Consider the following 22,423-nt stretch of genomic DNA (forward strand, 5'->3'; position numbering starts at 1 on the left):
AAAGTATGAACTTTCAGAATAGCCAACGTCAATAATTCATGATAGCCAACATTAACACTTTTAAAAACCGAATCAACCCAAATTTGATAACACGTAACGTGTTACACGTTGTATGTGATGTGTAGTATTTTGTATTTCATTTAATATCGTAACTGATATTAAGATTTTTAATTTCTATGCACGGATGTTAAAATTATACCGACAACAATACGTGAGCCAGTTATATTTTAATCAGCCTTTACGATATTGTAATAATGATCACGATGACAGAGGATAACCAACGTAATCACATGAACAAATGGATTTCAAAAATTTTACTTGGCGTGTTTTTCTTGCTTATATTTTTGAACTTTCCGGCTCTTTGTCAAGCACACGAACACGACGAGTCACCAAGTTTTAAATATTCCAAGGAAGTTAATGAAGCATATCGAAAAAAACAATATGACATGCACCTCCAGCATCAATACATACACGAGCATGATGATCACGATCATCAACAGAAATCGATTCCATCTGATGAAACACGCAAAGAAGTGTTTCTTAAAGCTGCTACATCAACTTTACTTATATCAGCAGCTCCGTTTTTTATTTTATTCTTTGTTCCTTTGGACAACACAAAGGAACGTGAGCCACTACTAAAGATATTGTTAAGTTTTGCATCTGGTGGCTTATTGGGAGATGCATTCTTGCATTTAATACCTCATGCTTTAGTTCCTCATTCGCATGACTCTTCCAGCCATCATAAAGAATCTAAACATGAAGAATCTAATCATACAGATGATATGACTGTTGGTTTATGTGTACTTATAGGTATAATTGTGTTTTTAATTGTTGAGAAAGCAGTACGAATCATAAAAACTGATCATAGTCACTTGCATGTGCATAGTGTTGCAGAAAATGTGTCTAAGGAAAATAAAAATAAGAAATCACAAAAAAGTTCTGATAAATCTGTAGACCTTCCAAATGAAATTCATATTGCTGGTTTTTTAAACCTAGTCGCAGACTTTTTACATAACTTTACAGATGGTCTTGCTATTGGAGCCAGTTATTTGGCTGGCAACAATATTGGCTATATCACTACTTTCACAATTTTATTACATGAAATACCCCATGAAATAGGAGACTTTGCTATTTTAATACAAAGTGGTTATAGTAAAAGAAAGGTGAAATACAAGAGAGACAAATAATAAATTAAATTTTTGTTCTCCAAAGAATTTTCTAACATGATTTCTATTATAGGCTATGGTATTTCAACTTATTACTGCATTAGGTGCTCTGTTAGGAACCTGTGTATCATTAATTGTGGAAGGCATGGGTGAGAATGAATTATAATACTGCTATCAAAGACATATTTTACATATAAATATAACATCTAATTTAAATTTTAATTTGATCTTATAGGTGATTTTGCAACTATGTGGATTCTTCCATTCACAGCTGGTGGATTTATCTATATAGCAACAGTTTCTGTAATACCAGAACTTTTAACTGATACTAAATTTGGGCAATCTGTGAAAGAAATCATTGCGCTTCTTGTAGGTGTATATATGATGGTACTTATAGCAGAACATCACTAGAATTGTATCATATTTTTTTTACCAATACTGTATATTATAATCATTTAATAAGAATTTATCTTGACTGATATAACAAAAACTACAATTATAATTTGTATTTATACAAAATTTTGTGTTCCTCTATAAATGATATTAGTGTATAAAATTAATACCAGTGAAAAGTGTTATTACATACGTTCATTACAAATATTAATATACAAAATCAAATACAGAAAATAAAGTTAAAAGTTACTAACTGTTGTGTCGCGTCGGTTTGTGAATCATGTACTCGCGAATTCGCATACAGGTGCCAAAGTATTGTCGAGACTCGACTTGTGTATTTAAGGATGGACTCAGCTGGTTCTAGAGAAATAGTTGCTTCCGTTTTGGCGTTCAGAGTAAAACTATTAAAGAAATTAAAACATTTTTTGCAAATGTATTCATACTATAAAGTGATATTTTCGATATTACAACTGCTTAATTTTGTATATTAATTATTGAATGTATGTAATTGCTGTAAATTAAAAGAAAATTGTATGTTTTTTATTTAATAAAATGCATAGTTTATTCTATACTATGATAAAAAACATATGTTTAATTTCACTCAACTATTAGAGACTGTTAGTATTGGATTAGCTAATACTGTATGTTGAAATCTGGCATAAGGACAAAAGGATAAAAACATTTCATTTAATATATTTTAGATACCATAATATCCATATATCGACTATATTACAATCATGTATAGCGTGATTAAATTTTTTCACAATATACATTTTAAGCTATAATATAATTTAAAAGAAATTACCTCAAAATATAAATAATCTATTCACATCTATGACTATACTAAGATGTCAATTTTTTTATCCTTTCCAGACATTCTTCAGCTTCTAGTATAGCTTCAGTGTGCTTTTTCATCTTTGATAAACGCTTTCCTTGATTACAATTTTTTTTTGCTTCTTCATATAATCCTTTCATAATAAATGCATTTCCCAAATTAACATGAATAGAACCTATATCAGTCATATCTGGTAACCTTTTTCCTACAAAGACAATTTATTTTTAAATCAATTTGTATAGTTATCAAATTTTCAATTTTTGAATTGATATTACCTATTTCTATAGCTTTGGATAAATATTTAATTGCTTCATCATACTCTTTCAACATACAATTAACAGTTCCCAAATCATTCAGCAGAACAACAGTCTGTTCATGTTCTTCACCATTTATTTGTACAGATATATTGTAAGATTGAGTTAAATATTTCATAGCATCAGCATATTGCGATTGTGAAAATAGCATAGCTGCATACCATTCTAAATTTAAACCTAGTAACTGTAAAACATCTATATTCTCACTCTCTTTAGCCATATGATTTTGTAAATTTTCTAAGCAAAATTTGTAACCAGTTTCTGCTTTCCTATGTTAACAAAACAAAGTATACAACATTATATCATCAAATATTGTACATTATAAAGAACAGAAAAAAGAATACATAAAATAATAATTAAAATTTGTAAGGTAACTGCTTACTCTATGTCTCCCATTATGTGATACATATTTGCAATTTTAAGACTAATATGAATGATTGCTAAATCATCTTGTGAAACTCCCTTAGATAATAATCTTTCTAAAACCGATACAAACAGCTTTTTTGCTTTTTTAAAGTCATTCATATCGTATGCAAGATTTGCCATTACATCGTAAATATAAGTTATACCATCATAATGTTGTAAAATTTGAGCTTGACGCAAAGCAACATGCAACATTCGTTCTGCTTTTTTAAATTCTCCCTTCTGCAAAGGGAAAAGAAATATTGCTGAAATTATATTGAAATAAAACATTTGTTCTCAATTTGATACTCCATGTTTTATTTACATTATTATTAACTGTACTGAACATTGAATTATATTACTATGACTTTTTATACTGAACCTGAATTAATAATATTGATCGTTTAATTGTCATTTCTAATTCTGAAACATCGTCTTTTTCTTCCTTAGTATCGTATAAATTAAACAAAAAACTACCCGAAACAATAAAAAGTTTCGTTTTAGACGAATTCTTATGTTCATGGAACATGTGACTATAATGTCTTTTTATTTTATGAATTTGTGGCACATACATTATAAATGGATTTCTTTTTGATTGCAATTGGCAAACATTCATGACAACATTAGATTTTGTATACAATTGCGCATAATTGAGTGCATACGTAATTATTTTTCGACAATACATTGCGTACTGTAAATTTTAAATTATATTTCCACAACGATAAACTTTACATATAATATATAATTATTAATAATTATACACGTTGCTATAAAATTTTCCATGTATAATATGTATGTCACTCGGAATTTGCGATAGTGTTATGACAAATTTTTTATTCACTATATACATATATGGAAACACACTAGCTATTTCGCGCGTACGAATATGAAATCTGTACCAAGGTAGTCACTCTCCTCTAAAAATAAAATTACTAATGTCGCTTTACCTGACGCCTACATTTAAAAGTATGTACTATATATACAACTAAAAATAAAAAATCTTTGTTAAAAATTAAAAACCCTAAACTATAATATAATATAAAAAATAATTTATCTTCTTTAGTCGGTAATGTGAAACAAAATCAGAGTATTACACATTTATTAAAATACTCAAGAATATGCTCCTTCCAACATACATATGTATTTAAGTTTGCAAAGAAGTCCCTTTAATAAACATCTACCAAGCTTTTAATCGAATGAAAATTTTGTTGACTTACGAAACAATTTTATTTTTCAATTATTAGGTATTATAGGTATATTTTACCTACAAAAAAGTTCTGTTAGCATTGTTATTTCATAGCAACTTATGCAATCTATTACTCATACTGTATAGGTATTGGAATTAATTCTAAAAATGTAATGAGATATATTAATAAATAATAGTTTAATTCCATGATTAATAAACCATTGTAAATATGATGTATCATAAACTATTGTCAGAGGACTGTGATTTCAAAGCAATTCATGTGACGCATCGTGTATAAATTAGATATTTCAGAAGGTTAAAGTCGTTTTGTTGTACAATTAGTAGTATAATCAGTCTGCGTATTTATGTATGTCACGTAGCCATCAAACCTTAGAAAAAAAGGATAATTTATTACTAATGTACTTGACGATGGTAATTTTTTTTCGAAACGTTCAGAGTCTGTCGCAATTGGTTAGAATCAATTTGACCACTTAAACTATATAATTATCTATAAAAGTATATATGTACATAGTTTAATTCGTTCAACAATAAATTGCCTATTTATTTTTGTCAATAGATTATCAATCCTAAAATTAAACCAACTATTACTTATTCTCTAATCTAAATACATAAGGACATTGCAATCATATTCAAACGAGTTACGTAAATCACTATGAAATGAAAATACTGTCAATTGCTTTGTAATATTTGAACTTTTAATTTGAATTATTAACTTATGAAACTCAAGGAATACTATCTGTAGTAATCTATAGTACATTATGTTCTCAGCAACTAGAATCTTGCGAGAAGGGAATGCATTTAGCGCGCTGTATTTTCTTCATATGAAACAAATTAATGATCATGTATATATACTGTATATGCGTTTAATAGTAACAAGTTTACCTATTTAATATGTATGATATATGTACAAATGTACGTATATGGTATATCATGTAGATTGGTATATTAAAACATGCTTGATTCACCAAAAATGTATGTAATTTTGTCAAAAATAATATGTTTATACTTTTATGTTTATCAGTATATCGTGATCATTTACTCAAGTATCATCGCTTATTTATAGGAAACGATATTATGTAAATAATAGTACGTGTACAAAACAAGATCAAAGTAACGCATTCGTGATAAGTGATTATACAGGTAAATATACCAACCCGTTGTACGATCTCGTATAATGCCCCTCGCCCCACCCTTCGTTTTCCTATCCCAATGCTGCACACCTTGATTTCGTGCATTACGCACCTTTTCACTTCACGGATATGAGATAGGTCATATCACAACAGGTAACAAAATATCAATCGTGCATTCTCTATGTGGTTATCGTAACGAATATGACGTTTATAATATTGTGCGTGATTTTGTCTGTTCTCCTTGGATAATAATAACTATATACAAATATTGGGAATAAGAAATCTTCGCGCATATTTCGCGCTTCTAATGCACTTATTAACTTTTAAGACTAAACGATTTATAATAAATTCATAACACCGTGTCTGTTGCTCAAAAGATGACTTAATTTAGTGGTCAATCGTTTTGACGTTCTAGAAAGTTGTATACTTCGGCGTATCTTTATATTCTAAATTACATATTCAGAATACTGTTTTTTTTCTAAACTATTATTTGAAAACACCCACCAGCATATTTCAACTATTTTCCAAACACATGAAATTACGTTACAGCATTTTATATGAATTATTTAGATAAAAATATATTTGAAAAAGAAATGCCTGATTTATTAGTGTCTGAATTACAAAAATATTACACTTACTACATATAAATTTGGGCAGTAACTAAGAGGCAAATAATTTATGTTTTACATTGTCTCTTATTAAATTCTTCCTCACATATTTAATTCATTTGTTTTTTTTTTATTAACTCTTCAGTGAAAATGAGTTCTCAAGATACAACTGACAATGTACCAGAAATTAATTCACCTAGCATATCTTCAAGAACAAAAAATTGGGTCCAATTTGAAGATGAGACGTCCATTAAAGATAATGGTAACATGGAAGAGAAAACTAAGACAAATGCACCAGCTGTAATAAAACCAGAGTCAGTTACAGTAAATGTTGAAAAGATTGGAAAAACTGTTGACAAATTAGATAATCAACAAATAAAAAACAATGAATATAAAGGTGCTGTGATATCAACTGAATCCGTCCAGATTAATTTAGATAGGTCAGGTTTAAATCGTTCTATGGCATCTGAAAGTCCAGATTTTAATTTGCCGTCCGAAGTAAGAGTCTCAGATCCTAAAAGTGCTTCTCTAAAAACTATTGATCTCAGAGATGTGTCCAATGGTAGAAGTGGTACAAATAATATTATAAGCACACCTATTGGAAATATTAGACAAGGTTTTGCCAATGGAGATACTATAGTTACTCTTTTACCAGTTAATACCAGATGGCCATGGATTACTCCAGCTAAATTTAGACCAGAATTGGTACCAGAGGAGTTAATGGCTCAAGGCTTAACGGTAATTGTTTCAGGACATTTGACTTCTTGATGTTTTATGTTTAAACAGTCTGTACTGTAATGTACTTTTAAATCTATTAAATATTTTCTCATACAAATTATCTTATATATAATTATATAAAATTTGTTGTTGTATATCTATTGCAGCTTACAGTAGAAGACTATGTACACATAATGGAATTGCTTGTGAACGATGTACGTTTTAATATGTACAATGTATGCTATAAAAGAATTCTTGTCCTTTGGATATTTACTGCATTTATTGTACTGCTTGGCTTGTTATTTTCTGGAGTGACTGGTCTTACTTTATTTGGCCTCGGTGTCATGTGGTTAGTCCTCAATGCTGCAGCAATATTCTTTTGCATGTTTGTCAAGATAAAATTAAACCATAATCTTGAGAAATGTATGGCTCAAGTGAACAAGCACTTACTTCGACATAAAATATTGCTTGGATTGGATGATAGAGGGAAGATTTCATGTCATAAAGTCAATCTCTGCTTCATATACTTTGATACTACAGATTGCATCGTAAGTGTTATTAGGTATTTTCGTGATATGTGTTTAATTTAAATAATTAAGGCTTGACATGTTTTGTAATAGTTTTTACTATTTATCATTGTTGTCCAGAAAACTACGCATTGTTACAAACACAAAATTTGTATGATAAAATTTATATAATATATGAAACTTGATTTATTTTATAACAGAAAAAGTTACAAGAAGTAATAGAACGAGAAGAACGTGAAGGTAGAGTAATTGGCGAAGATGGAAATTCTGAAATGCGTCGAAAAAGGGAATTACAACAGCGAATGGATATCGATGATAGTGATATTGTGATACAAGGCAACACAACCACCAGAATCTCCCGAAAACAGGTAAGCACTTTTTACACCAGGTAATTATACTATTTTGGTTGAGTTTATGAATATATTCAATTTACAGTAACTTAGATATCTTGTAGTAATTGAAATATAATTTTTCCGCTCTGTATGTTTTGTAAAAATGAATTGTGTTCTGTCTCACAAAAATTTGTATAATAGTATTTTTTTTCTTATAAAATGAATTAAAACCTATCAGGGTAAAAGTGAACAAGTATTCTGCCGTTACGTACAACGTTGGGCAAAGGATTATTTACGTCGACGTTTGGACTGGACAGTTGATGAAGAAGGTGGAAATCCTTCTTCACCTCGCCACTTATCAACAGCTTTATGTCCATGTCAATATATAGAAGAATGGCTTCGAAATAAACCACATATTCGGGGCAGAGATTTCTGTCCCAGCTGGAGTAGCTTTCTTAAAGATAGGGGCATATAAAATGAAATTGTTTAATATGCATATAAAAGTTAAAACCAATTTTGTTCTTATCAATTTAAAAAAATTTGGAAAAGCTTACACTTTGATCTGTTAATGATATTTTAATGTCATTTTTATGATAAAAGTTTTAATAATCTCAATTACATAAAGAAATATATGGTGTTAAAACTAAAAAGATCTATTGAACAACTCAGACGATTTCGTAACTCTATATTTATAGATACCATAAGTAGTTTTATTAAAAATGGGTAAATAATCAAAATTTATTTGAGTAAAGATAAGCCATATGAGATATTAAAGCTGCTTTTCGTTATTAATCATTTTGTACTTAACTGTACAATATACTCAGTTTTAGTATTGTTATATACTACTTTTTAGCAGATTGGATTATTAATATTGAACATAGATACATATATTTTAAGTTCTTTAACGTTTTACATTATACTGTTTTTATTACATTACACTGTTAACTAATGCAGTACTAAACATTTAGTACACAATTTAAAATTTGTATAAAGATTGTATAAATTACATGCATGTATATGTTGCAAGTTTTGTCTTTAGTATTTCATATTACTACGTATGGTATACTGTATATAGTATCCGAAAATTTAACATATATATATTTTCTTAGTTTTAAGTACTTCATTCTTTAAGTACTTAAAACTAAGAAAAGCAATTAGTTATATATTTATGTAGTGTAATATGAAGTATTCAAGCATAATAGATTTCCGAACCTTACGCCTTACAATTTGTGCATAAGACATGGATTTCATATTTTTTTCGTTACTTTCGCTCTAGGTAGTGAATGATGATGGTGTGTGTTGACAGGAACGGGCGGAGTTGCTGTTGCTGAGGTATGCATCTCGATGGGCACATCACTTTGTGCGCCGCAGACTTGATCTGGTTATAGACTCGCAAGAACGTAATAGAGACATCGCGGGTCTGTCGGTTCCACCACGACACTGTGTCTCCGCCCGTTGTCCTTGTCAATTCATTGAGGACCATCTCAAATACAAGCCTAGAGGCAAGTTAATATTTCGTACGTTCTTTTTAATGCCAAATTTTGGTGGGAAATAACTGATAATGTAATAATTATCTGATTACAATTCAAAACACTTTGATCAATTGATTATTTATATGTTCCTAATATCTGTTTTTTTATTGTGCATGTGTAAGGCGTTTTTCTTACAAATCAATTTGATTAAATAAAACTTTTTATAATTTTACAAATATTTTCATTCAAATAATGTGGAATCGTGAAGAAATATTTTGATATTCATTTATATATTTAAATGAATAATATTTGATTGAAATTCTTATACTTTATGTATGACAAATTTTTCAAGTTCATGCATTGTACTTTGCTATTAACTAATATAAGTTAACATTCTCCATTTTTCAAGGCACAGTGACACATTATGTTCAACATAAGAAATGATAGAGAGAGTAGATTATACATGTTATTGGTATTAAAGAGAAAAATGATTAATCATTCCGTTACTATTATTATTGTCTATAAATCGAATTATGTTAAAACTCTTAAAATGTATTTTTTAATACATGTTTTTAAACGTATGGCAGAGTTGATGAATATTATATATGTACGTGTAATAATATATATTATTCCAATATTAATATTGGAAAGTTACATATAATTCGGAAACATTCTTATTTTGTAGAATCGAGTCTTACTGTTTATTTTGGGAAAAGAATAATTGCTATATTATCCTAATTTAAAGCAGTTTATATTATTACAAGCGAAAACTTGATATTAAACAATTTTTAAGTATTTTGTAATCACTGCGAATAATTGATCATTAAAAATGTTGTAAAAGACTTACAACATTGAATTTACATATCTCTTAATTCCGTCCTAATTGAATATATTAACACATTATATAAGAATATAATTAATATATTGTATACTTTTATATTCCGTTCCAAAATACTTAATATCTGTAAATGAACAGAGCTATTCTACTTTTATATATATAGAAATAAAAAAAAAAACGAATGTAAAGCACTTTTATATTATTGTTAAAAATGTTATAAATAAAGATAAGTACCCATATAATATATATTTTGTTTGGTGAAGGTATATTGTATTTTTGTAAGAAGTCTTTTCATTAAAGTAATGACTATTACGCGTGAAACATATTACTGAATCTTAATTACAGAGTGCACCTTATATGTATATATATTTTCTAAAACATAGGTATTTGTCACTAACCACTGACTAATTCAGGGATGTTGCTTGCATGCAGCTGGACAAAAGGCGATAAACTTTGATACTTTATCTCGACCACATTTTGTCAGCACATGAAAATCATTCAGTAAATAGTACCATGTAAGTACTATGCAACTTTAATCTTTATCACACATGTGAATCGAACACATTGCATGTAAAATAGGTACATTGCTTTTTACATTAGACTAATGTATGTGTACATTTGAAAAATCTGTATTTCATAATCACAGTGATAGTAACACAATCGGGAATTTCCTTTTATGATATTTGTAACCATAATAATCATATAATCCTCTACATTATTTAATTTAAATTACTAATTTAAAATATTTGCATGATTTTTTCAGGATATCCATCTGGCTTTACATGGTGTGCTTATTTTAACGACCCACTAGTTAGGTATGATGTTACATTAGGTATACTCAATTAACAATCTTAATTGTTTAAACAATGCACAACAGTATTTTTTAAAGGCATTTTCTAAGAAATAGACATGTTAACAACTATTATTATTAAAAATCATTTCTAATATTTTTTTTATTTCAAGCACAACAAAATTTATATCATACAAGAAGTACTTTTGGAATTCCAATATTCTAATAGAATGTGATCAAAGAACTACTATATTTGAGTAACCAAAGAATTCACAAAATATATATTTTTCTATATCTTAAAACTTTTTATCATTCCAAATATACAAAATGAAAACGTTTATAGTTACAAATTAAAAAAAAAAAAAAAAAGAAATTATAACATTACTAAAGTAGATTTTAAATACATATTTGTATAACAGTATTTGTTACTAATTCATATGCATTTCTCTAAAGTAATGAAAGGATAAAACACATTATTTAAAAATCTTTACATATATATTTTAACAACAATAAAATACGTAGTCTACCGCAAAAATATTCGGACACCAGTGTAATTTTGAAAATTATGCTCTACACTTTGACATATTAAAGAATACATTAATTTAAATAAAAATTCTTATTTTCATTTTGTTTATTTAATTTGTCATTTCCGAATATTTTTGTGATTGATTGTATGTCATAAATGCAAGTGTTTAATTAATCATATTTCTTGTTGCAATGTAGTGCCTTTTAATATATACATCGCCTATAAATTATGGTGGTCTTTATTAATATAACAAAGTTTCTATCAAGGTGGTAATGATTATACACTTGTATAATATATAAAATTGTAGGTATTGAATATACATAGAATACACATATACACGATGTGAAATAATAACTATTGTAACATTTATTTTTATATAAATGTTAATTATACTTGTGTTATAATGTTAGGAATATTTTATGTACAAAATTAATTTACGTACATGTACTAAAATTACTAAATGCAACTATTGTCAAAAATATTGTACACAGGCAGCTAGTTTACATCATTTAACATTAATGAGTAAGATAATATTAAATTAAATTAAATATGGACGCATTATATTGAATTTCTTTTTACAATAAATAATGTTTACATATCGTACGCACAATTTAAAAAATAATTTATGTTATTAATGCAGCGTGTGCTTGTTTCCTAATATCATTTGCTAGTTTATTTATTACCTCATTATCTGTCCTCAACTGTTGTTCTTTTTTTTTAAGGGTAGTTTCCAAATGTTTTAATTGTTGTTTTATACTTAAATACGTTTTAACCTTTTGGAATGTATCCGAAGTATGCATGTTTATCGAATTTTCAATAGTAATTTCGTCTGGAAGTAAATTTGTACTCACATGATGATAAATTTCAACATAAAATTGAACATAAAAACAAAATACAAAAAGTTTTTTATAAGGTTATTACTATTTAAAACATATACAATATTGTTTTAACGTTTGTTACAATATTTTTAATAATAATACAGAAAATGTTGAAACCTTTGTTTATTATTTTGAATGCTGTATCATCTACAGCAGCATTATTTAGATCCTCCAACATATGTTCAGGGTCAAGAATATGGGGTCTCGGTGGCAAATCACTTTTTTTATTGCTAAACATATCTAAATTGATATTACTGTATTTGTCTTATTTATATTTTACTTTAAAATGTTATATACGTGCGTAGATTTATTAATATTTGCACCACAATTTATAAGGAAATGCATACAAATGTTTGTAAAGTGTGTGAACTAACTGCAGCGAATGTATAGTGTATATGTTTACTAGGGATTTTAGTATAGTATATCCTCGATGTGGTCGATGCTGCGCTGCAGTCATTGGCTGCCAAAGAACACTTACGAGTTACATTTAGGGACGTTTGTTTTTCGTTTCCTGAATCATCTCGTTGGCTCGAGTGCACACACAATGACCTATTCGTATTGAACGACATCCAACTTTAGATAATTTTAAGGTGGCAACACCGTACTTGCAAGTGTGGAAATAGCGATTGTATATGTATATTCCCGATTGTAATGCTTCGATACCCTGCGTAGGATGAGGCTTTTACAATAGGAAACTAAATAACATGGCTGCACGCTGAGATAATTTCTCAGCTCGGCTCCGCCATCTACGTCACTAGTGGTAACCTTTGGTCATCACGCAAGCATCAGCTATATTCTAGGGTTACGGAAGTTTCCATTTCGAAACAGTAGTTTTTATATAAATGGCACAAGATGACTCGTTCTATCTATAAATCACTAAATTTACTGTTTATTACAAATATTAACTTGCTAATAGTAAATTTAGTCATTTGTTTGTTTTGATTTTGAATAAAATGAAATTTAAATACTGTTAGACAAAAAATTTGATTTAGTAGTTTTTTTTTATACCAGATCTTGCACTGACCCGCAGTTTTCAAACTCCATTGAAGATCGTAACGTTAACGAATTGTTCTTTGCTAGAATACATCTATTAATGTTTGTAATAAATAACCGATATAATTGCTTGTATAGATTTGTTCATTATGTAATGGAAAAATTTTAAAAGAAATTCTTTTCACATTATTAATTTTGAGTTAATTAACATAATATTTCTTAGCGTCCGTTCACGTGCAGAAAGATTACCGGTATGCCGCCAAAACGACGTCAAATTACAAAGGTTAGATCCATTTATGTAATTTATTCCTATAAATGCTTTCATTATTTAACGATATAATAATGCAATATTAAGATATGTAGTTTTACAAATTAGTAGCTTTAATATTCTTATTAAAACACATATTATCATATTTTAATCAATGCAAAATGTACAAATATCAAAGTACTGTATCAAAAATAACTATTTTGATTTGATTCAAAACTAGGCAAATACAACTATAGAGACCAAAAATGAAAAACAAAATGATGTGTCAAAATCACAAGAAATGTCTGGTAAAAAATCTAAACGTAAAGGAAATGAAACTGAAGAGCCTGCACCAAAACGTGCTAAAACAGAGCCAAAGCAAGCAATGAATAAAACAAGTACAAACTGGGATGAAATTAACTTTGAATGTGAAAAATTAAATGCAAAAGGAAATAAACATAATTTAAAAATTTCTAGTTGGAATGTTTCTGGCATAAGAGCAGTCATTAAAGTATGGTTATTATAATCTGTCCACCGAAATGAGTTACTAGCAATAAACAATTAACAAGTGTTTGACTACTTATGGCTGTCAAGAGCTGTGACTGTTACTTCTCATGTATATCATGGGACATACATTTTTTGTTTATGCTGGTGATTTGTCTCTGTGGGTGGACTATATTATTTTACAATCAGGTTTCTACACAGAACTTCATATGTTATTATTGTATTTATGTAGAAAAGTGGAATTGATTATATTATAAAAGAAAATGCAGATATAGTTGCATTACAAGAAACCAAATGCGATAAAGATAAATTACCAGAAGAAATTAAATTAAGTGGATATCATCGTTACTTTCTTGATAGTAAGAATTTTAAGAAGTTATTACTACTAAATTTGAATTCATAAAAATAAAAATTATTTGTGTGACATAAATAGGTAAAAAATCTGGCTACTGTGGTGTTGCATTATATTCAAAAGAGAAACCAATTAATGTAAAGTATGGTATAAATGATCCTGATTTTGATATAGAAGGCAGGTTAATTGTGGCAGAATATCCTAAGTTTTATTTGATTAATGTTTGTAAGTTATTATTTAATATTAAGGAATTTTGTCATTGCAGTTCTTTTGTATCAATGTTTATTGCTCTTCTTGATGTACAACAATGTTATAGATGTTCCCAATGCTGGCCAAAAATTAGTAACTTTACCAAAAAGATTAAAATGGAATGAGGTTTTTAAAACATATATAGAAAAATTGGATGAAAAGAAGCCTGTTATTATTTGTGGTGACATGAATGTGGCTCATCAAGAGATAGGTAACACTATCTAAAAGTATTGTTTAATATGTATTTTATAGTAAGTGCCATTTCATGAATATTTATGGGATATTTTGCATATTCTTGTTTTCCTCTATATCTAGATCTTACAAATCCTAAGACAAATACAAAAAATGCTGGATTTACTAAAGAAGAACGAGAAGGTATGACAGATTTCTTAACTGCAGGATTTGTAGATTCATTTAGAGTTTTGTATCCTGAAAGGACAGGTGCCTATACTTTTTGGTCATATTTTGCTAATGCACGTAATAAAAACATAGGGTGGTGAGTACATAAAAATGTGTTTACTCTATCATATGAATTTTTATAGTATAATAAATTTTTTTCTACAGGAGATTGGACTACTTTTTATTATCACAACGTATTAAAGATCAAGTTTGTGATAATGTTATTAGAGACAAGGTATATGGCAGCGATCATTGTCCTATCGTTCTTTACATTAACATATAAGACAAAAATTTTTGTACAATTAAATGGCATGTAATTATTTTTCATTAATTTAACGAATCTATTGTACTTAATGTATTTTATCTTCTAAAAATAAAAATATATTTAGAAGATGTTATTTAATTATTTATTCTGACATTGATTATACAGGGTGTTCGGCCACCCCTGGGAAAAATTTGAATGGGGGATTCTAGAGGCCAAAATATGACAAAAATCAAGAATACTAATTTCTTGATTGAGACTTCGTTAAAAAATTATTAACGTTTAAAGTTCCGCTCGTACTGAATTTTTTTCTCGAAAATGCGCAAGATTTCGGGGGTATGTCTATTCGCCAAAAATGATTGAAATTGACCCCCGCAATCGAAAATAATTTTTCCAAAACGAATTGAAATTATTTTTTTTCTGTCAACAAATTTCACACCTCGAATCTTTTTCTAGAAAGTGGGTAGGATTTCGGAGGTATGTCTATTCACCAAAAATGATTATAATTGACCCCTGCAACCGAAAATAATTTTTCCAGAACGATTTGAATTTTTTTTTTCGTCGAAAAATTTAGATTACCAGCTACCTAACTAGATTTTTGGTGAGGAATTTTTTTCTCGAAAGTGCGTAGGATTTCGAGGGTTTGTGTAATGACCAAAAATAATTTTTTTAGAATGATTTGAATATTTCTTTTTTCACCGAAAAATTTCAGCACCAACTCGATTTCTTTTCTCGTAAGTGGATAAGATTCGAAGGTAAGTGCATTCACCAAAAATAATTATAATTGACTCCCGCAACCGAAAATAATTTCTCCAGAACGATTTGAAATTTTTGAATTTAATTGTTAATAACTTTTTAACGAAGCCTTCATCAACAAATTGGTATTCTTGATTTTCGTCTTATTTTGGCCTCTAGAATCCCCCATTAAAATTTTTCCCAGGGGTGGTCGAACACCCTCTATATAAGAAATTAATTTCTTAGGTTAAATACATACATCTAATGATAGAAATATAATGTTTCTTATTACCTCTTTTGTTTAAATTGTAAGACTTGTCTCGTTTATTGTGAGTACATAAATAACAAAATTACGAAATAAACTTTAAAATAGTAAAATTGTTCACTGGTCTTTACAGCAATATGGCCAGATTTGACATAATTGAGCAGTGTGGCCAGATCTGGCATAATTGAGTGCATCGACGTCGACATTAGTAACGACGAACTTCCTCAGTGTTTAACGGAGTGTAGGGAAAGCTGATATATCCTACCTCACGAACCACATGTTACGCTAGGTCAGCACCTCATGCAACTTCGGGAATTCGATAAAGAACGTGAATGAGAGCCTTTCCTCCTTGCTCTTGAGCAGCCAAAGTCCGTCTTTGCGGCACGCAATTTCGAATCTCAACGGCCCCAGCATTTAATACGTCTCGAACTATATAGGCACATACATATAAGCAAATAATTATTATTTGAAATAATAGAATACTTGGCAATAGATCGTTTGAAAATAGTTTATCAAAGACTATGAAAACTATTTTCAAACGATCTATTTGCCAAGTATTCTATTATTTCAAATAACAATTCTTTAATTTCATAACAAGAAGTGTTCATTCAATATTTAATTAAATTTGTATCAATTATATTTTTATATAGGATTGGAAATGTAGGATGTTCAAGTTTTATTTCAGAGGTGTTCTGTAACAGAGATGTTCAGTCTCTGAGTTGTTCAATATGAGTTGTTCAGTTCAAGAGTTGCTCAAGTTTAATTGTTCAGTTTAGTAGTTCCACCCAAAGTTGGGATTTTCTTCGGCTTCAAAAAATCAGGGTTGTCCCTTGGCCGCTGCTCTTGAAACATCTTCTTGACCATCTTCGGAAATCTCGATTGAATGGAAATCTTCAATTAAATTCTTCATCTGGCATCACGGTCCGTCTTGCTTTGTAATTGAGGGATAATTCCCGCGCGCGCCCCAGGGGGCTCCCGTAATGACCAAAAAGGACGGACCATGGAGAGAGACCCAGATGACATGTGTCAACTTTGATAGACGAATTGTCCATCCAAATGAAATTAAAAAATCATTATTTGATATAATGGAATACTTATAGATATATAATAGAATTTCTACATATTCTCCACTAAAATACGCGTTGTTTGCCTCTGGAAACATTAAAATCCTCCAATCCGTTGAAAAGTTATAATATTTTAAACATACAGAAATGTTCACTTGGAATTTCATGCGTATGTTTAAAACATTATAACTTCTGAACGGATTGGAGGATTTTAATGTTTCAAAGCGCAAACAACGCGTATTTTGGTGAAGAATATGTAGAAATTCTATATATACATCTATGAGTATTTCATTATTTCAAATAATAATTCCTTAATGTTATTTTGAATTCTTGATCATATCCATCAACTAGCGCCCCCCTCAGCCAATCAGCAGCCAGTTAGGCACCGGCAGTCGTCATCAGTTGTATAAAAACCGAGCCCCCTGGGGCGCTCGCGGGAATTATCCCTCAACCACAAAGCAAGACGGACCGTGATGCCAGATGAAGAATTTAATTGAAGATTTCCATTCAATCGAGATTTCCGAAGATGGTCAAGAAGATGTTTCAAGAGCAGCGGCCAAGGGACAACCCTGGTGTCTTTGAAGCCGAAGAAAATCCCAACTTTGGGTGGAACTCCTAAACTGAACAATTAAACTTGAGCAACTCTTGAACTGAACAACTCATATTGAACAACTCAGAGACTGAACATCTCTGTTACAGAACACCTCTGAAATAAAACTTGAACATCCTACATTTCCAATCCTATATAAAAATATAATTGATACAAATTTAATTAAATATTGAATGAACACTTCTTGTTATGAAATTAAAGAATTATTATTTGAAATAATAGAATACTTGGCAAATAGATTGTTTGAAAATAGTTTATCAAATAAGACAGTGAAAACTATTTTCAAACGATTTATTTGCTAAGTATTCCATTATTTCAAATAATAATTCTTTTATGTTATTTTGTATTATTCATCATATCCATCAACTAGCGCCTCTCTCAGGCAATCAGCAGCCAGTTAGCCTCCGACAGTCGTCCCAATCAACTGCATAAAAACCGAGCCCTCTGGCGCACCCGCGGGAGACATCTTTCAACTACCCAGCAAGATGGACCGACGAGAGAGACGAAGAATTTCATTGAAAATTTCCATTCTATCAAGATCGGAGATGGCCAAGAAGATGCTGAATGGTCAAGATGCTAGAGAAAGAGACAACCCGGGTTTCTTTGAAGACGAAGAAAATCCCAACTTGAGAACAATTCCTAAACTGAACAATTAAACTGAATAACTATTCAACTGAACAAATAAACTGAACAACTCCTATATTGAACAACTCAGAGACTGAACACCTCTGTTACGAAATAACTCCGGAATAAAACTTGAATATCTTATATTTCCAATCCTTTATAAAAATATAATTGATACAAATTTAATTAAATATTGAATGAACATTCCTTGTTATGAAATTAAAGAATTGTTATTTGAAATAATAGAATACTTGGCAAATAAATCGTTTGAAAATAGTTTATCAAATAAGACAGTGAAAACTATTTCCAAACGATTTATTTGCTAAGTATTCCATTATTTCAAATAATAATTCCTTAATTTTATAACAAAAAATGTTTATTTCTAGTCCTTTCGTAGATCAAACAGTTTTAACTTTGATTTTGCATCTCTCCGCTAGAGACAATATTATCTGCCACGAGTATTAATTTTTTTGTTTCAGAGAACAGCTGAACGCTGCTGATGAGTGCTGCCAACTGGTAGCTACTTGTCGACAAGTAGCAATAATGTTTTATTATCAAATTATTAATATTTGTATTGAATTTACATGTCTATTTTGTTTCATTTCTATGTTTTTATTGAACTTTATGTATAACTCCTTTTTCTATTTCAGCATTATTGCTCTAATCAGTTTAATTGTGTTGATATTTGTAACATTGCATGAAAATAATAATAAAATATCGTTTCTTTCATGTCATGATTTTTATTTGTACAGCAATATTTTACTAATATGCTTTTTTCGATTAACTTGCAGAGTCTTAACTAATAACTTTTATTTTGCATCTACTTGTCGACAAGTAGGAATAATATTATATTATCAAATTATTAATATATCTATTGAATTTACATGTCTATTTTATTCCATATTATGTATATTATTAATACGATTGAGTATAAAGACTTGATTGAATTTATACTCAATACATGAAAATTGTATTTCGTTCATGTCCATATTCAAAAGAACCATAACTGGTTAGGTGAAGTGCGGGTCGTGTACACGTATATATGTTGAGGAAAGTTTAAACAAAGTGAAAAAAGAATTTATTTTAGCAGTTGTTTCGACTTTAAAGCCTGCAGTTTATGTCTAATCGCTGTGAGAAAGACATTCTCGTCGTAATCGTTAATTTGAGGTTAAATCGATGAATATTTCCTCGTTTGTATCTCAGAGTCGTTGGTAATGGGTTGCATGTATTTGATACGTTGGTGAAAATTTTGGTAGATTGTTTCTTGAAAACTCCAAAGATGACAAGATTCTTGGAAGGGACAACTTGTCGTCAATAATGTGTTAATGTATTTCATCAAGGCTTCGAAGAATATCATCAGCACGTTAAGGAGCATCAATTCTCTTACTCGCCAGGGTTTCGACTTACAGGTACGATAATCGTTGCAGAGTTCAATTACAATCATTTTTTATGAATACACATATCCACGAAATCCAGCGCTGTTTCGAGAAAAAAATTCTTCACGAAATCGGTAGGTGGGCAAAGAAAAAAATTAAAAAATTTCAAATCATTCTGGAAAAATTATTTTCGGTTGCGGGGATCAATTACAATCATTTTTGGTGAATAGACATACCCCCGAAATCCTACGCATTTTCAAGAAAAAAATTCGAATAGGTGCAGAAATTTTTTAGTGAAATTTAATCTACATAATCTACATAAAGAATGAAATAAAAAATGATAGTTATATTGAAACATATAAAAGGAAATGCATCAAACACCATGCACTAGATGAGAATCTGTACGATGGATAGAAGAAAATATCTAACGAAATGTACAAAGTAAAAATACTAATTAATCGCAAATACAGATAAAAGATACAAATAAAAATCATGACACATGAAAGAAACATAAATAAATCGTTTGATTTGATTTCGTGATCGTTTGATGAATATTTGCCAAGTATTCTATTATTTCAAATAATAATTCTTTAATTTTATAAAAAGGAATGTTTATTTAATATTTAATTAAATTTGTGTCAATTATATTTTTATATAGGATTGGAAATATGGGATGTTCAGTTTTATTTCAGAGTTGTTTCGTAACAGAGATATTCAGTCTCTGAGTTGTTCAATATGAATTGTTCAGTTTAAGAGTTGTTCAAGTTTGATTGTTCAGTTTAGAAGTTGTACCCAAAGTTGGGATTTTCTTCGGCTTCGAAGAAACCAGGGTTGTCCCTTGGCCGCAATCGTGAAACATCTTCTTGACCATCTTCGGAAATCTCGATTGAATGGAAATCTTCAATTAAATTCTTCATCTGGCATCACGGTTCGTCTTGCTTTGTGGTTAAGGGATAACTCCCGCGCGCGCCCCAGGGGGCTCCCGTAGTGACCAAAAAGGACGGACCATGACGAGGGACTTAGATGTCATTTGTGCAACTTTGATAGACGAATTGTCCATCAAAAGAAATTAAAGAATCATTATTTGAAATAATGGAATACTTATAGATATATAATAGAATTTTTACATATTCTCCACTAAAATACGCGTTGTTTGTGCTTTGAAACATTAAAATCGTCCAATCCGTTCAGAAGTTATAATATTTTAAACATACGCATGAAATTTCGAGCGAACATTTCTGTATGTTTAAAACATTATAACTTTTGAACGGATTGGACGATTTTAATGTTTCAAAGCGCAAACAACGCGTATTTTAGTGGAGAATATGTGGAAACATGTAAGAATATTCGGAAAATTGGTGCGCGCGAAGGGACTCGGTATTCTTGCAACTTTGTTAAACTTTCGATCAAGCGGAGCCTAACTGGCTGCTGATTGGCTGAATGACTGCAACCCATGATCCCCTCCCGGTATAAAGTTGGCCGCTGCTGACCAACTCCTCAGTACCCCTGGAGCCGCCAGGGGTACTGTGACGTGTGTGATTGGTTTCAAAGAACTTTCCTTTGGGTTCTTTGCCCAATTTAATTTCATTCATATTACTTCGTTGGGGTGATATTATTCCATTTATTCTGTTCTTTCTGTAATACTTCGTTGGGATGTTATTTTTCGATTTATTCTCGTTTTTATGTAATACTGCGTTGTGATGATATTTTTCCATCCATTCTTTGTACTTCGTTGGGTTGCTCAGTCCATTATTTTTCATATTTACTTTTCTTTTTCCATATTATATTTATGTTTTTTTGTTTTTCATAGGTATATGGGGTATTTATATTTTCTTGTACAAATATTAATTGTTATTTGAGTTTCTGTTTAGATCAATTCTGAGGGCCCTACTGGAAAATGCCAAATTCATCCGCCGACCGAGGGGTTCAACACAGGCGTGATAGTATGTAAGTGCGAATAGATTTAAGATATTAAGATTAACGTCGAACATTTCTTTTTTCTAATTTCTTTGATTGAATTAATTTAAATTACTTCGAGCCTCGACGTTAATTTTCGGCCTCTTAGTTCATACGCAGATTGCCAATTAATTATACAATTTACTAGATTCTCGTTTTCAGTCATTCCCTCGTTTCTGGCTTCGGTCACAGTTGTTTCATTGAAAGAAACATGTGATCGGCCGTGTGGCTAATCCGAAAGATCAAACCGTCTTCTCTTGTTGGCTGGATTCATGGGGAATGGTACTCCACTTGAAGGTGTGGAGTATCCGTTTCCTGCGGAAACGCATACCTTCCGGTTGGAAGTCCTTGTCACAGGTACTCTCTCTATGTTAGACAGCTTGAGTCGGGTCCTTTGGCTCCCGGCGGGTTGCGGTGGAGAAATGGAGACCAGTTTCAGGGGCGCGTATCTGTTCTCCTGTAGAAATCGAGTCATCAAGCGGAGTCAATTCGATCCCAAGATCTGTTACACGGTTCAGCATCGTGTCTTGTCGTGTCTCCCATAATTTAGATTCATCCCTTTTTTAAAATCCATTTTTTAAATAAAATAATTATTTGGCATGATTCTATCTCTTTCTCTTCTATTTCTCTCTCTCTTTTCTATATTAGTTTC

The 22,423-nt window shown here is 30.1% G+C and overlaps 5 protein-coding genes across 17 annotated transcripts; 3 read left to right on the forward strand and 2 right to left on the reverse strand.

The window, feature by feature from the left end:
- The first annotated feature begins 59 nt into the window (after positions 1-59).
- Positions 60-2,128, forward strand: Catsup (zinc transporter catecholamines up). The gene is made up of 3 exons (XM_076773783.1): positions 60-1,163; positions 1,240-1,315; positions 1,402-2,128. Exons 1-3 carry the CDS (start codon positions 255-257, stop codon positions 1,575-1,577), a joined length of 1,161 nt encoding a protein of 386 aa, XP_076629898.1. The 5' UTR covers positions 60-254; the 3' UTR covers positions 1,578-2,128.
- Positions 2,089-5,567, reverse strand: Ttc19 (tetratricopeptide repeat domain 19). 3 transcript variants are annotated; one of them, XM_076773838.1, is made up of 5 exons: positions 3,493-4,012; positions 3,091-3,353; positions 2,670-2,977; positions 2,365-2,599; positions 2,089-2,212 (listed from the first exon to the last, which is right to left on the reverse strand). In XM_076773838.1, the coding sequence occupies exons 1-4, from the start codon at positions 3,793-3,795 to the stop codon at positions 2,403-2,405; spliced, it is 1,071 nt and encodes a 356-aa protein (XP_076629953.1). In that variant the 5' UTR covers positions 3,796-4,012; the 3' UTR covers positions 2,089-2,212; positions 2,365-2,402. The 3 variants fall into 3 exon arrangements, with proteins under 3 accessions (XP_076629953.1, XP_076629962.1, XP_076629945.1); XM_076773847.1 differs by lacking the exons at positions 2,089-2,212; positions 3,493-4,012 and adding an exon at positions 5,472-5,567 and having other exon boundaries at positions 2,272-2,599; XM_076773830.1 differs by lacking the exon at positions 2,089-2,212 and having other exon boundaries at positions 2,272-2,599.
- On the forward strand, positions 5,109-10,846 carry LOC143346000 (uncharacterized). 8 transcript variants are annotated; one of them, XM_076773738.1, is made up of 7 exons: positions 5,497-5,600; positions 6,201-6,793; positions 6,940-7,320; positions 7,500-7,667; positions 8,938-9,133; positions 10,374-10,456; positions 10,705-10,846. In XM_076773738.1, exons 2-6 carry the CDS (start codon positions 6,206-6,208, stop codon positions 10,430-10,432), a joined length of 1,392 nt encoding a protein of 463 aa, XP_076629853.1. In that variant the 5' UTR covers positions 5,497-5,600; positions 6,201-6,205; the 3' UTR covers positions 10,433-10,456; positions 10,705-10,846. The 8 variants fall into 8 exon arrangements, 7 of the variants coding, with proteins under 7 accessions (XP_076629837.1, XP_076629853.1, XP_076629832.1 ...); XM_076773722.1 differs by lacking the exons at positions 5,497-5,600; positions 10,374-10,456 and adding an exon at positions 5,109-5,457 and having other exon boundaries at positions 10,705-10,836; XR_013080369.1 differs by lacking the exon at positions 8,938-9,133.
- LOC143346097 (uncharacterized) lies at positions 10,190-12,541 on the reverse strand. The gene is made up of 2 exons (XM_076773859.1): positions 12,253-12,541; positions 10,190-12,086 (listed from the first exon to the last, which is right to left on the reverse strand). Exons 1-2 carry the CDS (start codon positions 12,371-12,373, stop codon positions 11,881-11,883), a joined length of 327 nt encoding a protein of 108 aa, XP_076629974.1. The 5' UTR covers positions 12,374-12,541; the 3' UTR covers positions 10,190-11,880.
- Positions 12,542-12,877: 336 nt separating this feature from the next.
- On the forward strand, positions 12,878-15,280 carry Rrp1 (Recombination repair protein 1). Of its 4 annotated transcripts, none has more exons than XM_076773818.1 (8): positions 12,878-12,895; positions 13,352-13,411; positions 13,617-13,886; positions 14,112-14,238; positions 14,313-14,456; positions 14,548-14,691; positions 14,796-14,976; positions 15,045-15,278. In XM_076773818.1, exons 2-8 carry the CDS (start codon positions 13,382-13,384, stop codon positions 15,160-15,162), a joined length of 1,014 nt encoding a protein of 337 aa, XP_076629933.1. In that variant the 5' UTR covers positions 12,878-12,895; positions 13,352-13,381; the 3' UTR covers positions 15,163-15,278. The 4 variants fall into 4 exon arrangements, with proteins under 4 accessions (XP_076629933.1, XP_076629909.1, XP_076629926.1 ...); XM_076773794.1 differs by lacking the exon at positions 12,878-12,895 and adding an exon at positions 12,925-13,050 and having other exon boundaries at positions 15,045-15,280; XM_076773811.1 differs by lacking the exon at positions 12,878-12,895 and adding an exon at positions 12,991-13,050 and having other exon boundaries at positions 13,267-13,411; positions 15,045-15,277.
- The last annotated feature ends 7,143 nt before the right edge of the window (positions 15,281-22,423 follow it).

Source organism: Colletes latitarsis, chromosome 2 (genome assembly GCF_051014445.1).
Source record: "Colletes latitarsis isolate SP2378_abdomen chromosome 2, iyColLati1, whole genome shotgun sequence".
Taxonomy (NCBI): domain Eukaryota; kingdom Metazoa; phylum Arthropoda; class Insecta; order Hymenoptera; family Colletidae; genus Colletes; species Colletes latitarsis.

Coding starts and splice junctions, on each gene's coding strand:
- Catsup (XM_076773783.1), top strand. CDS start 255: ATGATCACGATGACAGAGGATAACCAACGTAATCACATGAACAAATGG. Junction 1,164..1,239: donor GTGGTTATAGTAAAAGAAAG/GTGAAATACAAG, acceptor TTTCTATTATAG/GCTATGGTATTTCAACTTAT. Junction 1,316..1,401: donor ATTAATTGTGGAAGGCATGG/GTGAGAATGAAT, acceptor TTGATCTTATAG/GTGATTTTGCAACTATGTGG.
- Rrp1 (XM_076773794.1), top strand. CDS start 12,988: ATGACTCGTTCTATCTATAAATCACTAAATTTACTGTTTATTACAAAT. Junction 13,887..14,111: donor GCATAAGAGCAGTCATTAAA/GTATGGTTATTA, acceptor GTATTTATGTAG/AAAAGTGGAATTGATTATAT. Junction 14,977..15,044: donor CGTAATAAAAACATAGGGTG/GTGAGTACATAA, acceptor TTTTTTCTACAG/GAGATTGGACTACTTTTTAT.
- LOC143346097 (XM_076773859.1), bottom strand. CDS start 12,373: ATGTTTAGCAATAAAAAAAGTGATTTGCCACCGAGACCCCATATTCTT. Junction 12,087..12,252: donor ATTCAAAATAATAAACAAAG/GTTTCAACATTT, acceptor ATTTACTTCCAG/ACGAAATTACTATTGAAAAT.
- LOC143346000 (XM_076773722.1), top strand. CDS start 6,206: ATGAGTTCTCAAGATACAACTGACAATGTACCAGAAATTAATTCACCT. Junction 7,321..7,499: donor TTGATACTACAGATTGCATC/GTAAGTGTTATT, acceptor ATTTTATAACAG/AAAAAGTTACAAGAAGTAAT. Junction 7,668..8,937: donor CCAGAATCTCCCGAAAACAG/GTAAGCACTTTT, acceptor GTGTGTTGACAG/GAACGGGCGGAGTTGCTGTT.
- Ttc19 (XM_076773838.1), bottom strand. CDS start 3,795: ATGTATTGTCGAAAAATAATTACGTATGCACTCAATTATGCGCAATTG. Junction 2,978..3,090: donor CACATAATGGGAGACATAGA/GTAAGCAGTTAC, acceptor TTGTTAACATAG/GAAAGCAGAAACTGGTTACA. Junction 2,600..2,669: donor ATCCAAAGCTATAGAAATAG/GTAATATCAATT, acceptor TTGTCTTTGTAG/GAAAAAGGTTACCAGATATG.